This window comes from Ahaetulla prasina, chromosome 2, assembly GCF_028640845.1.
Source record: "Ahaetulla prasina isolate Xishuangbanna chromosome 2, ASM2864084v1, whole genome shotgun sequence".
NCBI lineage: Eukaryota > Metazoa > Chordata > Lepidosauria > Squamata > Colubridae > Ahaetulla > Ahaetulla prasina.
In genome coordinates, this window is record NC_080540.1 from 41,891,116 (window position 1) to 41,907,602 (window position 16,487).

General features: G+C 39.8%; 1 protein-coding gene across 5 annotated transcripts in view; it reads right to left on the reverse strand.

The window, feature by feature from the left end:
• FRMD4B (FERM domain containing 4B) overlaps positions 1–16,487 on the reverse strand; it is a 313,746-nt gene that overhangs the window by 31,452 nt on the left and 265,807 nt on the right. For all 5 annotated transcript variants that reach the window (XR_009153579.1, XR_009153580.1, XM_058170352.1 and 2 more), the window contains exons 12-17: positions 13,247–13,323; positions 11,487–11,625; positions 9,784–9,925; positions 6,140–6,273; positions 5,930–6,049; positions 1,787–2,015 (exon numbers count right to left, since the gene is read on the reverse strand). Coding sequence is in view for 3 of the 5 variants with exons in the window: in XM_058170352.1 (XP_058026335.1) it covers positions 1,787–2,015; positions 5,930–6,049; positions 6,140–6,273; positions 9,784–9,925; positions 11,487–11,625; positions 13,247–13,323 (841 nt within the window). In the remaining 2 variants the exon portion in view is untranslated. The remainder of the gene's footprint in view (positions 1–1,786; positions 2,016–5,929; positions 6,050–6,139; positions 6,274–9,783; positions 9,926–11,486; positions 11,626–13,246; positions 13,324–16,487) is intronic.

The following is a 16,487-nucleotide window of genomic DNA, read 5'->3' on the forward strand; positions in this document are numbered from 1 at the left end:
CAGCTGAAGGTATGCTGAGAGATTACTATAGATGTCTATGTAAAAAATAAGGGGCAAGTTCCTACCCACTGACAAGAGAGTACTCTATGCAGGGGTGATGTGCGTAAAAAATCAAGAAAGTGATGAAAAGTAATTATAAGAACAAGTGGATAAAACAGGTACAAGTATTGGACTTTAACAATATGTCTAAGTTTCCCCAAAGGCCACGTTTGGGACATAAACAAGAGACCATAGGCAGCTGATCCAAAATTTGCAATTCTCTCACCTTCTTGGATTACAGAATATAGAGCCAGTTCATTAAATTCCTTGTGCAATCTGTTCAGACCCATCTTCCCTTACGCTATCTGTTCACTGACTATAACTGGACCCACACAAGGCGAAATGGAGTCTCCTTCAAGTGACTTGCCCTCTGCTGTGACGTACTCTCACCACAGTCATTCGATGGAATAGGTGAGAAGCAAAAACGTGGCTTTAGTACTTGTGAGGCTCTGATCCTTCCGCATTTTAAAGACTTTTGCAAGTGCCTGCTTTGTGGAATGTTGACATTCTGAAAGCCAAGACTTTTGGCTGCTTTTTTTTTTTTTTGGACCGCCTTGTGAATCAGTAAAAGTGATATAGCAGCCTGGGCCCAGGGGTTGAACTTAACTCTCTCCTCATATACTGTAACCTCACTTTGGAGAAATGAATTCTCAGCTTCTGGATCTGTTTATTCCTCTTCCTCCCTGGTTGAGAATTCCGAGAGAATTCCAAACACCTGGAGAATTACAGTTTGGAGTACATTGCTCTGATACAGGTAGCCCTCACTTACCGACTGCCCCATTCAGCAACCTAAATGATAATAGCACTGAAAAGGTAGGTTATGACCAGTCCTTGAATTTGTGGCCATCACAGCATTCTGCATTCGTGTGATTGCCATTTGTGACCCTTTGGCAAGCAAAGTCAATGGGGAAGCCAGCAGGAAGTCACAAGTCCCAATCATGTGACAGCCGGCTTAACAACCACGGTGATTCACATAATGACTGCAACAGAACTGACATTGTAAGTAAGTCCATGTGGGCACGTGATGTTCCATTTCATGACTGCATCACTTAGCAATGAATATGCCAGTCTCAATTGCTGTCAGTAAATTGAGGACCATTTCTGCATCATGATTTGTTGTTTTATGTTTTTATGCTATGCAGGCTTCATTCTTATTGTCTTGCTGAGCACAAAATATGACTCACCCGACTCAGCTGCCTTTTTATCTCCTTCCCTCTCCTCCTCTCCCAGCCAACACTTGTTAGGAGGCGGACAGGTGGGGGAAGACCATGCTCTAATGATCAGCTTGATTTGTTATGGATTGCACGTCGCCAACAAACACACCAAACAGCCACATTCTGCTCAAATCAGCATCTGATTCTTGACAGAACACGGTACCACACTACTTTTGCCTGGAAGAATGCCACCAGCCCTTCCAGCCAAATTAAAATGCTTTAATTTGCTTTTCCCCTTCCAACGTGTCGGCACTTGTCGGAATAAAAATATGCTTCATCTGTGTTCTGTCTCAACCACATCTTACAAGAAAACATGACAATCAGATTACAGGTAAGCTCCTACGTTTGCTGAAGTCAGGCTTATAGTCCAACTGTTTTTTTCCCCCTGAGGAGCCTAGATCTTTCATTTCTGTTACATAAATATGCTAGAAAAAAAAATAACATTGAAAAACACAGAGGTGCATACAGACAGACAAAGAGCGTTGGCAGCAGAAATTAAAGGCAGGATTGATTTTTTTTGGGGGGGGGGGTACCTGGTAAAATCAGGCTTGACTTCTGCGCAGGTTTCTTCCCACATTTAATTCTATATTCATTGATGGAATTTTCAATCTCCTGGAGCTTTTTCACAGCCTCTGCGTACTCCTGTTTTCTTTTCTTTTTCACATTTTTGCACAGGTCCGGCTCACCAGCAAGCTTCTTTGCCGCTTCCACCAACTTTTGCTGGATGAGAAAGTTGCTTTCCAGATTTTGCAGGGCTGGGTCCTACAGAGAGTTAAATCAATCCATCAATCAGGATTTGCCATGGAAGAAATGAGATCAATTTAAGCTCTACCTTTAAGAATCAAACAACAAAAAACTCAACAGAGATTTCTTTTCCTCCCCCCATACATGTAACAAAGAATAGCCGGTCTTTTCACCAGCTTTAAAGTCTTTTTAATTCTGCCATAGCCCATCATTAAGAAGCCAATCTTTTTACACCACATTTATTAGGGTTAAAGCTCAATATCTCTCCAGGAGCAGCTACGGATTTGCACAACTGTCATTCTGTGAACAAAAAGCCGCCCAGCTTTCCTGCTGTATGCTGCATTTACTAAAGTGATAGGACTGAGCAAAATCAGTAAGGAAACCAGATTCACTGCCCATACATCTTATTTATCCACGATGGTCAAGAATCGGACAGACTCCAGCCGATCGTATTGTCAGTGTTTTGACAAATACGTTACCCAATTTCAGTGGCGCAACCAAGAATATCTGCAGAATATCAAGATGTTATTTATGATTTCCATAATCCAAGTGCTGCCTCTTTTTTTATCTATGATGCATATTCACAATGTGTAAAACAAGTGAGGGAGATTCATTTGCACACACGGGGTCACCATTTTTAATTTTCGGAAACTACTCCCCTAAATTTCCCCTAAACTACAGGTAGCTTTGGGGAGGGAATAAGGGGGTTGGGCTTAAAAAAAGTAGGAAAAGAATAATTAGACAGTGTTTTTAAGCCACAACTGCAGAATAGCAATAGCACTTAGACTTATATACCATTTCACAGCGCTTTTACAGCCCTCTTTAAGCGGTTTACAGTGTCTGCCTCCAACAATCTGGGTCCTCATTTTACCGAACTCGGAAAGATGGAAGGCTGAATCAACCTTGAGCTGGTGAAATTCAAACTGGCAAACTGCAGGCAGCCAGCAGAAGTAACCTGCAGTACTGCATTCTAACCACTGTGCCACCATGGCTCTGTAGAAGAATGCCTTCTAAGGCAAAGTAACAAATACTGAAGGACGTTTAGAGAACACATGAAGAAATTCAGTTCAGGTAATCCTTGACTTACAACCGTTCATTCAGTGACCGTCTGAAGTTACAATGGGACTGAGAAAGGTGATTTATGACCATTTTTCACACTTACGGTGCCTCCAGACGCTTTCAGATGTTTGGCAACTGACTCACATTTATGATGTTTGCAGTATCCTGGGATCATGTGATCACCTTTTGCTACCTTCTGATAAGCAAAACCAGTAAAGAAATCAGATTCACTGCGCTGCTAACTTAACAGCTGCAAGTGAATCATTGAACAACTGTGGCAAGAAAGGTTGTAAAATGGGGACACAACTCACTTGTCCCGTTTAGCAACAGGAATTTTGGGCTCTATTGTGGTCATAAGTCAAGTATTAAGACCACAACTAAGCATACGCATAACATTTTTCTCCAATTATTTCTAGCTTTCTACAGATCCCTTCCCAGTAGAGATACATATCTTTAGATATAGTAAATCCGCATTTAAAAGATTAGCACCATTAATTCGAAGTGAGAGTAAGAAAGAAAGCCCACTGCCCTTTTCAGCTGAAAAGCATGGACTTTACTTCCATTCCTATACTGGGCAGAAAAACATGTGAACAAAACCAGCTCATTTGGTGGGGCGAAACTCATGCTTCCTTCCTGGAAGCCTGCTTTTCAAGTGACAAAGAACCACATAACCTGCTCTACCTCCACCCTTACTTTGCCCAGCCTGGGTGTTGAACCCATTTTTCTTCCTGTTCAACTGACAGTTTAATGCAATCTTTCTTAAGTCTCCAATCAATAGGGCAAAGGCTCTGAATCTGTGAGAATCTTAAAAAACATTGCAATGATGATCAGCGGCTTTATTTCTCTACAGTTACCAAGAGGTGAACAGAAGCTTCAGGTTATAACCATTTTATAGTTTCCGAATGTGCTTGAAGCACTGTTATAGCAATAGCAACAGCACTTAGACTTGTATACCACTTTACAGCCCTTTCTAAGTGGTTTACAGAGTTAGCATAATGCCCCCAACAATTTGGCTCCTCATTTTACAGCTCTTGGAAGGATGGAAGGCGGAGTCTTATGCTTGAAACTAGAGCTCTGTTTTACAGCATGTTTTCCATTCTTTTTAATTGATTTATTTATTTTGCATCTAAAATAAAAAAAAATAGGAAGGGAGCAACCTGTATTATGTTGGCAGACACCTTGTGGCTTCCAGATACCAGCTTGAGGGTCCAGAAAATAGAAGAAGAATGCATTTTGCCTCATCTCTAAATTTTGAAAAACAGGTAGTACTCAATTTACGACCACAAATGACTCCAAAATTTCCACTGCTAAGTAAGACAGTTAAGTGAGTTTTGCCCCATTATACAACCTTTCCTGCCACTATTGTTAAGTGAATCACTGCAATTGTTAACCTGTCCAACTTCTGATCGCGTGACCATGGGGATGCTGCAACGGTTGAAAGTGTAAAAAACTATCATACATCCCTTTTTTTCAGTCCTGCTGTAACTTTGAATGGTCGCTAAAAGAATGGTTTTAAGTCGAGGACTACCTGTACCTTCTATGACACAAAATGTAAAATAGGTTTTCTATTTTACCAAAAAAGTGCTCCCTGAAACAGAGAGTTGGACATTGGATTTTATAAAAATATTGCACATAGATTTGAAGTTTAGAACATGAAAAATTAAATTCCAAATATCAGGTTACAAGAATTGTTGCATAATAGCTCCCTGTAATTTGCTTCCTACATTAACTTTCACTTGATACCAGAAAAGACTGGCTTCCAACACAACGGCCTGCATAAATTCAGAAGGAAACAAGAAGAATCAAAATCTCCTAAAACTGTGATGGCAAACTTATGGCACGCGTGCCACAGATGGCAAATCGAGCCATATCTGTGGGCACACGAGTGTTGCCTTAGCTCAGCTCCAGCGCACGTATGCGTGCTGGCCAGCTGATTTTCAGGCCTTCCGGGCCCACCAGAAGTCGGGAAATGGGCCATTTCCAGCCTCTGGTGTGGGGGAAGGCTGTTTTTGCCCCCTCCAGGCTCCAAGAAAGCCTCTGGAGCTGGGGAGGATGAAAAACGGGCTTACGAGACTCACCGGTAACCTTTTTACCATCGTGTGCTCAAAGTGGGGGGAGCGCGGGAGGCGTCGCATGCATTTGGGGGCATTGAATTATGGGTGTGGCATGCATGCATGTGACCCCCCCCGCGCTCCCCCCACTTTTGTCATACAACAGCAAAAAGGTTAGCCATCACTGTCCTAAAACATGTACAGCTTTAAGCCGGAAGGAAATAGTCCACCTCCTATATGGAATTTATGTCCGTATAGAGTATGAAGTAACACTTTCCACTTCTTCAAAGAGGTAAAAAGAAAATATCTTTTCCAATAATATGTAATTCAGAAAATCTGCTAAAAGGGACTTCTCTGCATTCTATGTTTCACTGAATCCCAACAATCCACATTCCAGGCAACCCAAATTAGGAGAGTTAAAATTTTGATTAAGACCGGTTTTTAAACAATCGTTCAAAGACTGAAACCCACCCATTGACAATTAATCTCTATTTCAAGCAGTCCTTAACGAAGCAGATCCGGGGCCATTATCCAATACAAAAAATTGAATTATAACAAGCAAGGTATTTAAAAGAGATCCCACTTAAAAGCTTTTTGGGCAACCTGATTTTTCCAGTGAATCCTCCAAAGTCAAGCCTTTACTCAGGAGCTGGGATAGGATGAGGTATGCATCCAAGATGGCTGATGCACCAGATTTTTGTTTTATATTTTCATTGTTTTCTGTTTTTTACTGTTGTTGTGAGCCACCCAGATTTACGTTAAAATGGGCAACCACATAAATCTTATAAAATCATAAATAAACAAACAAACAGATATGCCTACCTCCTCATTGGGTAGCAGATTGTCATCCAATCTGAATGCCGTCCCTACACGCCTTCTGACCTGAGGCGGCTTCTCTCCAGTGTTCAGAGGATATTCCTTTGGCATTTTTCCAGTGAGCTCCTACAGAATATGAGAAGAGCACCTTTAGCGACCTGAGAAAGAGTGAATGAATACTCTACGCTTGACCGGAGTGAAAACAAGAAGTCTCACCGCTTCCCGCAGACAGATCTTCTTCAACTCTTCAACTTTCTGCAAGAGTTTCTCCTGCAAAAGCTTTTCTTTCTTTCTCAGTTCTAAGATTTTCTCTTTCTTCTGCTCTTCGCTGACTTCTGAATCTTGAGATCCTATAAAAGCAATATAGATATGTAGACTCAAAAGGGTTTGAGGCAAGATCCAATATCTGTGGGTACAAGAAAACTGAGCAGAACAAAACAAAACAAAAATTAAGGGGAGGAAAAGTACAAATGAATCCCTGTGAAGAGTAGCCATAGAATGCTAACTTAAATGTTTGCAGACTAGTGGGAAAAGTGTTTGGAAGAAGAACTACCTGACTCTGTGGTCTCTTCTCAAAATCCCAAAATCTTCAACTAAAAACTGTCCACTATTGACCTCACCCCATTCCTAAGAGGACTATAAGGGGCGTGCATAAGAGCACAAAAGTGCCTATCATTCCTGTCCTATTGTTCCCTTTCATTATATCAAATTAATACTTTTGCTTATATATATACATATTTTAGCCTATATATATGTTTATATGATGTATTGTTGTTTTTATGTCAATGTTTGCGTATACTGTTGTGACAAAATTAAAAAAAATATATAAATGCAATAAATGTTGTATTGCAACTCAACTTGTAAATTTGTTAGCTTAGCTTTAAACAGAATGTGTCTTCACATCTTTCCTAAAACTAACCATGACTTTTCAGCAGCACTACAATGAAATTCAATAAACGTCCCCTAGTTTCAGCTCAGACAAACATGCATGCATGGGCTTTCTTTAGATGTATGCAAATTGATTAAACTCATTAGATTATGAGGTAAATTCAAGAATGCTGTAAGAAGTAAACATCAGTTACTGTTTGATTTTTATCTGCAATACTTGAAAAGACTTCCTTTTCAAACATCTTTTTTAGATATGCTGAGCAGATCCAGGAAAACTAGGTGGTTGTAGGTTCCTCAATGGATTAAACAAGGTTTGGAATGGGTGTATTCACCCGAAGATTAAAGTTGTCCTTCTTACAAAGGTACAGAATTCAAAAAGGCTTATTGGGAGGAAGTATGATTAATGTGCTAAGGTGGTGATCTTGGAAAAGCTCATTCAAATTCTCACTTGACCATGGAGTTCAGTGAAAGACTAGATCAACAGTTTTCTCTTAGTTTACCACAAGCCATAAGGCTAAAATAAGGAGTAAGCCCAGTGGTGAAATCCAGCCGGATCTATCTGGCTTGCGCGAAATGGTAGTACCAACGGCGGGAGGCTCTGCTGAGATGTCATTAGGTCCTGTTTTTGACCCTCTGCGCATGTGCAGAAGACTCTGCGCATGCACAGAAGAGGCATGCATGCTCCTGTTCCTGAACCGGTAGCGAAGGTAAGTGGATTTCACCGCTGAGTATGCCTAAAGTACATTATCTTAAGTAATTTAGAGGGAAGTTGGGTTATAAAGGTAAAAAAATCAGCTAGCTTTGTTTTCTTATATTAGCTTTTCCGGAGAGGGTGATGACTCCAGATATGTTAATAAGTGCCTCTGGACATAATGACTAGGAATTCTGGGAAATGAGTAAATCAATATATTAAAATACAATATAAGGTTGGGGACCTTTATACTACTGTCTTGGAAGGCTAGATTTTCAGTTCAATACACTGAACCACAAATCCCTGAATGTGGGACAGGTAAACTGGCTGTTATATCAACTTACAGAGCAAAACTATAGGAGACTTCTGATTCCAGAGAGTTTAAGGCCATCTGGGTGGACCAGATATAAGGTATGACATATGAATGTCCTAATGCCACCCCGAAAGTTGTCCTGAATAAACCTGCATAGCAAGAGTAGGGTTGAATGTAAACCAGATCAAGCAGACTGTAAAACTATTTTTCTTCCTTGCAACTAGTAACTTCTTGCATGAGTACCCAAGAATGGGGTGGCTAGAACTAGCTATTTGCATATTATAATTGGTCCCTTCCACCTTTCTGAAACTATTACATTTGCACAAAACTTGTCCTGAGACTCTGCTTCAAAAGTAAAAAATGCAGGATAAGCAGGAGAGATCAATATCTCCGAAGAGACTGGTTCCATCCATCTTGATTTTATTTCCTAGTAGTTTTATTTTCTCAGGAGTTCCTCTCCAGAGTTATGTACTTATCTCTGTCTCTCCATCCAATTACTACAAAGGAATAAATGTATGGAGGAATCCCCCCTGCAAATATCTAGCAAAATCCCACATAAGAAGCCTGTTGTTCATATTAGCCTAAGGCTGTGAGGGCGAACCTATGGTACGTGTGCCAGAGGTGGCATGCAGCGCCCTCTCTGTGGGCATGCAAGCCGTTGCCCCAGTTCAGCTCTGCTGTGCATGCCTCCCGTTGGCCAGCTGGTCATGCCACACATGCGCGGGGGGTGCGCATGTAGGGGTGCGTGCATGTGGGGCCATGCGTGCATGCATGGGAGCCTGCAGGGGGCCATGCGCACATGCATGGGGGCGGGGTGCATGCAGTGCTCACATGTGCAGGGGTGAGACACATGTGCATGCACAGTTGTGTGCGCATTGCATTTTGTGGGTGCATGCACACACACTTTGGGCACTCGGTCCACAAAAGGTTAGCCATCACTGGCCTAAGGCCTGGGGGGGGAGGGGAACCCAGAAAAACCCAGAGGACGGAGAAAAGTTTATTCTGTGAATGTATTTCCATTCATGTTTCTTAGAGTGCCAAGTTTTGATTAGTGAGTTATTTTTTTCCCCTATTAGAGGTAGTCCTTGACTTACAAGCACTCATTTAGTGGCTGCTCAAAGTGGCGCTGAAAAAAGTGACATAACTTGTTTTTCACGCAACCATAGCAGCATCCCCCTCATCAAAATTTGGGTGCTTGGGAAATGGCATGTATTTATGACTGTTGCACTGTCGTGTGATCACCATTGGCAACCTTCCCAAGAGGCTTCTGACAAGCAATGCGGGAAGCCAGATTCGCTTAATGACTGGATGATTCACTTAACACTTGTGGCAAAAAGGTTGTAAAATGGAGCAAAACTCACTTAACAACTGACTTGCTTAGCAACAGAAATTTTGGGGCTCAGTTGTGACTGAGGACCTGTATGTGTTGGATAATTATCTACCTTTCTGTGCTGGAGGAGAATAAAGATAATTTTCCCTGAAAGTCTCTCCTTGATATTTTTGAAATCTGAACTACCACCACCAACAAGTAGGATGTATGGTAAGTTGAGGGAAAGATTTTGTTTTCACTTTACCATCATATCCTTTATGAAAACTCATTACGATACTTAAAACTGAATGGGAGATATTTTTTTTCCTGAACCTCTGCTTAAAGCTTGTCAAGGACTAGCAAGGTTTTTTTTGTTGGATTTGTCATGTTCATTTATACAATTATCTTCATTTATACATTTATCTGGTTTCTCATATTAATAGGTTTTCTTTTATGTGGGGAACTATGGCCCTTTTATGACTTGTGGACTTCAACTCCATTCTGAGCCATGCTGGCTGAGGAATTCTGGGAGTTGAAGTCCACAAGTCATAAAAGGGCCATAGTTCCCCACCTCTGATTTCGAGTGTATCCACCAGCACACTCTATGGTACAAACAAGACTCAGGGATGGAGACGTTTCAAAGGGGCAAGACTTCCTACCTGAAGAGATTAAGCTACCATTGCTGGCCATAATAAGTTGATTCTTTGCTTCCAAAACTGTTAGCTTTGAAACTTTTGGCACTCCCGTATCTGTCAGGTCCATTGCGATATCATCCAAACTTCTGGCTGAGGGAATTTTTGCCTGAAAGGATTTCAAAACAAACAAACTAAAACAATGCACTACCATGTATCACCAAGTTAACTGTAATAAAACAAAAGGTACTAGAACACATTTCATACTTCGTATTTCATATTTCGTCGCGAACTGAAGACACATCTTTTTATTCGCGCGGGGCTGTCTTAATTTGAATTTCATCAAATTTTTAAAATTCTTATTAACTAATTTTAATTGGGGTTTTAGCTCACTGTATATTTTAATTTTCAGGCCAATTTTAAAATAAGTTTTGTAATTGCATTTTAAATTATATATTGTACTGTCTGTTTTATTTTTGCCTGTACACCGCCCTGAGTCCTTCGGGAGAAGGGCGGTATAGAAATCAAATAAATAAATAAATAAATAAATAAAATACTGTTTCCCAAAGCTATATAGTTTTGAGATTTAACTTGTTTTCTGGTATTAATGATTAAAAACACAAGGCAATGCTTAATTAGCCATCAGAAATGTTCAAAATGAATATAGGAAAAAGAAAGGAAAAATGAAATTCATAAATTAAACATTCAATGTGTTTTTTGGAACCTTTCTCTAGCTGTAGCTGGAAGTAGCATGAAATAGATTAAATAATTGCACTACTGCTCATATATGATACTAAAAATTGGACTGTATTAACTGCAGCTTTTCAACTCATGCTTCTATACTCCCAATGAATTTTAAAATATTTACACATGATAAAAGGATCAATTCTTCTCATTGTTCAGAATCACTAAAATGGATATTTTTACAAGGTAGGCTACAAAATATTGTGGGATAATTTGCAAGAATAGAAACCTTCAGTCAATAACCACTCATTTAGCAACCATTTAAAGTTGTGATAATGCTGAACAAATGGCTCAATATTACTCAATATTCTGGCTGTTTCAGCATCCGCATGGTCACATGATTGCAATTTAAGAGCTTGGCAATCAACTCGCACTTATGTGTGCATCTGTTAAAATAATAAAGATGGGATACAACATACAAACAAATAACACTTGTGGTGTCCCATGGTCACACGAGCAACATTTGCAACTTTTCCCTCCCAACTTCCCACAATCAAAGTCAATGGAGAAGCCATTGCAAATTGCTCCTGCTATGTCTTCTCCTGAGGAGCCCACTAAGAATTATGAGATCCCTACTCCATCTGCAGCACTCCCTGGCCACACTCTATAGTGCCTGCCCATTCCAGCCATACCTCACTGGAATACACCCTTCCCCCCCACAACACTCTGTAGCACTCATCTGTCCAATGGCCCGCTTGCAAGACACCTGGGACTTGCAACTTTGTGGTAGCTTCTCAACTGACAATGCTTGTTGGAAGCAGGCCAAGAAGTCATAAGTTGCAATCACATTAGCTTCTTGCTTAAAAACCCACGATCTTCTTTTAACAACAGCAACAGGGACTTTCACTAAGCAATACGTTAAGGTGACACTGCTTAGCGATGGAAATTCTAATCCCAAATACTGTTATATAACCCAAGGACTATCTCTATATAATCACTCTCAAAGACTTCTACAATTACATTAAATATCACTGAAGATCACTTACTTTGCTTTGTTTCCTGTCCAAATAAAACTGATGTTGACTGATTGCCATCACCCAGATGGATTTGATTAGAGAAGTGTTCGCATACCAGGTTTGTACTACTAGGCCACTCTGTCCAAAGGTCCGTCTTGATACTGAAATTCTAAGCATTTTTTATAACTTAAAGTGAATATTGCTTTTTGAAAGAAAGAGAGAGAGAGAGAGAGAGAGAGCGCTAGCAAGACATAGATATTCGTCATGTGAAGTCAACCCCTTAGATTAACCTGTCCAGTAGAGGTTAAATAAGCAAAGAAGCAATTAACCAACCAACTAGGCACCGAAATAGTTAACACTTCAATTTTTAAATGTTTATGTTGTACCTAGCTTAGTTCTCACTAAGATAGCAAACCCGTGCCTGGCTGTACCACTTAGATTATATAAGAGGCAGCAGCAACTGCTAGAAAGACTGAACATTCATTCCCAAGAGGAGGAGGGAAGAAATATCAGGGAGAAACCTTTTCTTAGAAGAGATTTTAGACAAAGCAGAATTTACTCAGGACCATCCCCAAAGCCCCACTTTTCCCACATGGTAGGAAAGATGTTTCTTTATACTCAGACTTTCCTTTCACTAGAAAATTGAGTCACAAACCCAAAGCCATTTCTTTCAGAATCATACAAATCGGTTTTGAACTGAAAAGTTTTGTTGCAAATGTTAGTGAAAAACAATAGATGGAAAAGTACATGTTTCTGAAGGAAGAGCTGGGGGGGTGGAGGACAATTTCCATTGCTTTTTTCAGAAGCCGGCATTGGAAAAATTCTCGGCCAATATTGACATGAGGAACAAAGCTGCTGGGGCTGTTCTTGAGGGCTTTTCAGCTCCCTGCCTGTCTTAGTTCAGTGCACAGAGGATGGATGAAATATAAACCTGTCCTCTTTTTGGATGAAGTGTGTTGTGGTTATGTTGTATTCTAGCTTATTGTTATATCAACAGAATTAGTCTCTTACAGTTTACTCAGTGGCTTCTGAATATAGGCTAACTTGAAGCAATCTTGTGCTTTCAAAAGGTTTACAATTTGTATTAATTGGGAGAGATGCTTTAAAAACAAAAACACCAAAATATGTACTATACTTTAAAGGGTGGTCTAGGATTCACTTTAAATGTTTCCAGAATATTTGATCTGCTTGAACACCTTCTGCCCACTAAGAATTATGCATTTGCTTATATCAGCCTTCTGCAAAGCAATGCATCAGGATTACAACTCCCCAAAGTCTCCAGGCAGAAGGAATGCTGTAGGAATTCTAGAAGCTGAATGTTATACTCCTAAACCTTCGAGAAGGCATTAGAATTTATTTATGTGGATAATTTGTATCACTTTTTTCCCAACATTTAATAGATAACATTCTCTTAATAGTTTTTTTTTTAATTTCCACCAACTTTTTTTTGGTTATAAATATACCCATGACTCTTTTTCAGGAATTGACTGGAATACCAATGGAAAAAAGGACTACAATGCTAATCCTCTGGTTATAAATAAATGCTGCATGGAGCTATTTCGTGTAACTTAGATATACCTAGGAAGCAATGATGTTCAGTTCATTTCTTTCAGGTTAGCATAATAGGGAGAGCCATAATATTATAAAACATTTTGCTCCCTTAGAATGAATGGGCTAAAAATGAACCATATTACAGCTTAGCAACATGTTTGAGTATGGAATACGCATAGACTCCACAGAATTAGCAACTCATCCAGTAGGACAGTTATAATAAGTGCCTGGTTGCTTACCTGTGAGGATCATGAACTTCTACAGCAAACTTCTTTTCACGAAAATAGAGATTCTCCAGCTGCTTCCACTGAAATAACTAGAAGAAATAAAAAAATAAAAGAAAATATAAATATCTCAGAATTCATAATTTATTTTCTCTCTATATTGCTAATAATTCCACAGAACAGTAACCTAACAGAATTCCAACCTACATCTTAGAATTATGCAAAACAAATCCTGTTCTTTGAAGTATTTATAAAATTAAAATGCCTACAGTCACATACTTTCTATATTTCTACCTTTACATAGCGCCATAATCACAAGGATATTATAGGACATTTTGCATTTGCAAATAAAATTAAGACGCATAGTGAAACATGAGATGTTGTTCTTGCTGTGATGTTTGAAATGACCTAATTGAGACCATATCCAGGGATGGTGGCTCAGTGGCTAAGATGCTGAGATTGTCGATCAAAAGGTCGGCAGTTCAGCAGTTCAAATCCCTAGTGCCGCGTAATGGGGTGAGCTTCCGTTACTTGTCCCAACTTCTGCCAACCCAGCAGTTCGAAAGCATGTAAAAAATGCAAGTAGAAAAATAGGGACCACCTTTGGTGGGAAGGTTAACAGCGTTCTGTGACGTTTAGTCATGCCGGAGACGTCTTTGGACAGCGCTGGCTCTTCGGCTTTGAAACAGAGACGAGCACCACCCCCTATAGTCGGGAACGACTAGCACATATATGCGAGGGGTACCTTTACCTTTACTTGAGACCATCACTGATAGAGACTTCATGTAATTTTTGTCTTGGAATAGCATGTCATTAGGCAGGACAACTAAACTGAACCTCGATATAACTTCTCTCTATAGAGTATGAAAACACACAATTCCATACAAAATACATGTAACTAATAGGGTCTGTATAGGTTGCCTAAAGCTGCAGTTTTAATAATTTCAAAGCATTTCCAGCCTTATGGACTGCTTCTGGAGCACATACATCAATCATCTGTTTATACACACACACACACACACACACACACACACACACACACACACTCATCATAGTGTTTTTAGGACTGGGATTATCCAACAAGAAGAGGTCAGATTCTGTAGGAAGTCTGAGGACAGATATTATGCAGTGAACTATGTAGCAGTTAGGTGGAAGATTGCCTACATTTGTTATAAATGCTTAACTAGATATAATTCCCACTAAACTGAATAGTGTTTAGTTTGGAGTAGACAATTACACGATTGCCCTGTACTTTCTTTTTAATGTTTGTTATGGCCTCCTGGGTAAATGGTGATTCAGTTCCAACTCTAACACATTCCCTGGTATAAAAAGCAAAGATTTGTGGAGAAGGAGAGAGGAAGGGCATCTCAACAATCATGAAAAGAACAACAAATTCTCCACTCCTCCTGCAAACCATGTCTCACATATGCATATAATAACAATTCTCCTTCCATGAACCCTCATAGCTTTCCTTTGTCTTAAATGGCAACAAGGAGTCGCCATTTAACAACTGTCTTCTTTACAATGTGTGACAAGTGTTATTTCTCTGTCTGAGATGATGATGAATGCAATGAAAATTCTACACAAGTTTGCTAAAGTGAAAAATCAAAGTGTGACGAGAGGAATAGAGGACAAAGGAAAATCATTATGCATCTCCTGTGTTAATAAATAACAAAATGATAGCGTTTCCGATAATAGTTTAATATCACTCATGCACCATTGATTGATGAGAGAAAGAGAGGGGGGCGGGAAGGGGGAAGGAAGCCCAAAGTTAACCAATCACCTTCCGTGGTTGAGGTTGGACTTCAACCTAGGTCTCCTAGTCACAATCCAACTGATTCACAATTACACACACTGGCTGTCAGGGGTAACATCTCCTTTTGGGAAGGGGGGCTTGACACAGCCTTTTGGGATGCCTTCTCAATTTTCTGATACAGTCCTAAAGCCCTGAGATTTTATGATGGCTTCTCATCCAAATCCACGTCAGGCCAGGTTCTGTTTAGCATCAGAGCTTAGTCAAGATTGGTCAGATACTACTTGAAAAACCCTTTGATTAGTGTTGAATGTGTGATATGGAAGAGAATATGAGAACATGAAAAAATATACTATCTAGAGTAGTGTTTCTCAACTATAACAAACAGAAGATGGACTTCAGTTCTTGGAATTCCCCAGCCAGCCATTCACCCAGCTATACCAGTGTTTCTCAACCTTAGGAACTTGAAGATGCGTAGACTTCAATTCACAGAATTCCCCAGCAAGTCATTCCAGTCCACACATCTCCAAGCTGCTAAGGAAGAGAAACACTGATCTAGAACCTGAGAAAAGACAGGCCACCATGTGGAATGCATACTTCAGTTCTTTAGGCAGCTTTTTAAGGGATATATTCTCTACATAAACTTCCATTTGATTCAGAAACCCTGGGAGACACATTATTATTATGTGTAAACGCTAAAACATTATTTTCTTCCTGAATAGTCCACTCGTGCTCTTTTAAACTCATGTCATAAATTGACAGTGCTATACCCTAGAATGGAATATATTTTGTTTGGAGGTGGATATTTCCCAGTACATAGGGAGTAATTGTGAATGTATTATGGATAAAATACCTCCAACCTGCTGTTCTACATGAATACTTCAGAGAAAGGCACAAGAAGAATCGATAAAGTTGGGGGGAAAAAACCACACAAGCCTAATTTTATCCATCTTATTCTGACTACAAAGCTAACAACACTGCCCTTTTACAGTGGTTGGCACTTGGTACTGGCAGCAGCAATGATGCCTCAAGGGTAACCCCAAAGTATTGAAAGTAGCTGGGAACAGGAAGTAAGAACTATGCAACAAGGAAAGGATGGAGTTTTGAAGGAATTTAAATTAGCATTGAAGAGGGGAAATATGATGAGAAATGTCTATGGAGAAATGTCTATGGAGTCATGCAGGTCATGGCTGTCCTAAAGGTGCTTGAAAAAAAACTTTTGGAACAATGGGATAAGAAGGTTGCACATGCTTATTCAAAAAACTAGTGAGGGTTATCCATACAGCTAGTGAAAGATTAATAAAACCTAGGTGACTATCTTTGAGTGAGAACACTGGATCAACATTACAGGTGGTCCATGACTTATAACAGTTTACTTAGTGACCAGTTACAAGGCACCGAAAAAAATGACTTATGACCATTATTCACAATTATGCCCGTGGCAACATCCCACGGTCAAATTTAGAGACCTGGCAACTGACTCATATTTATGACGGTTGCAAT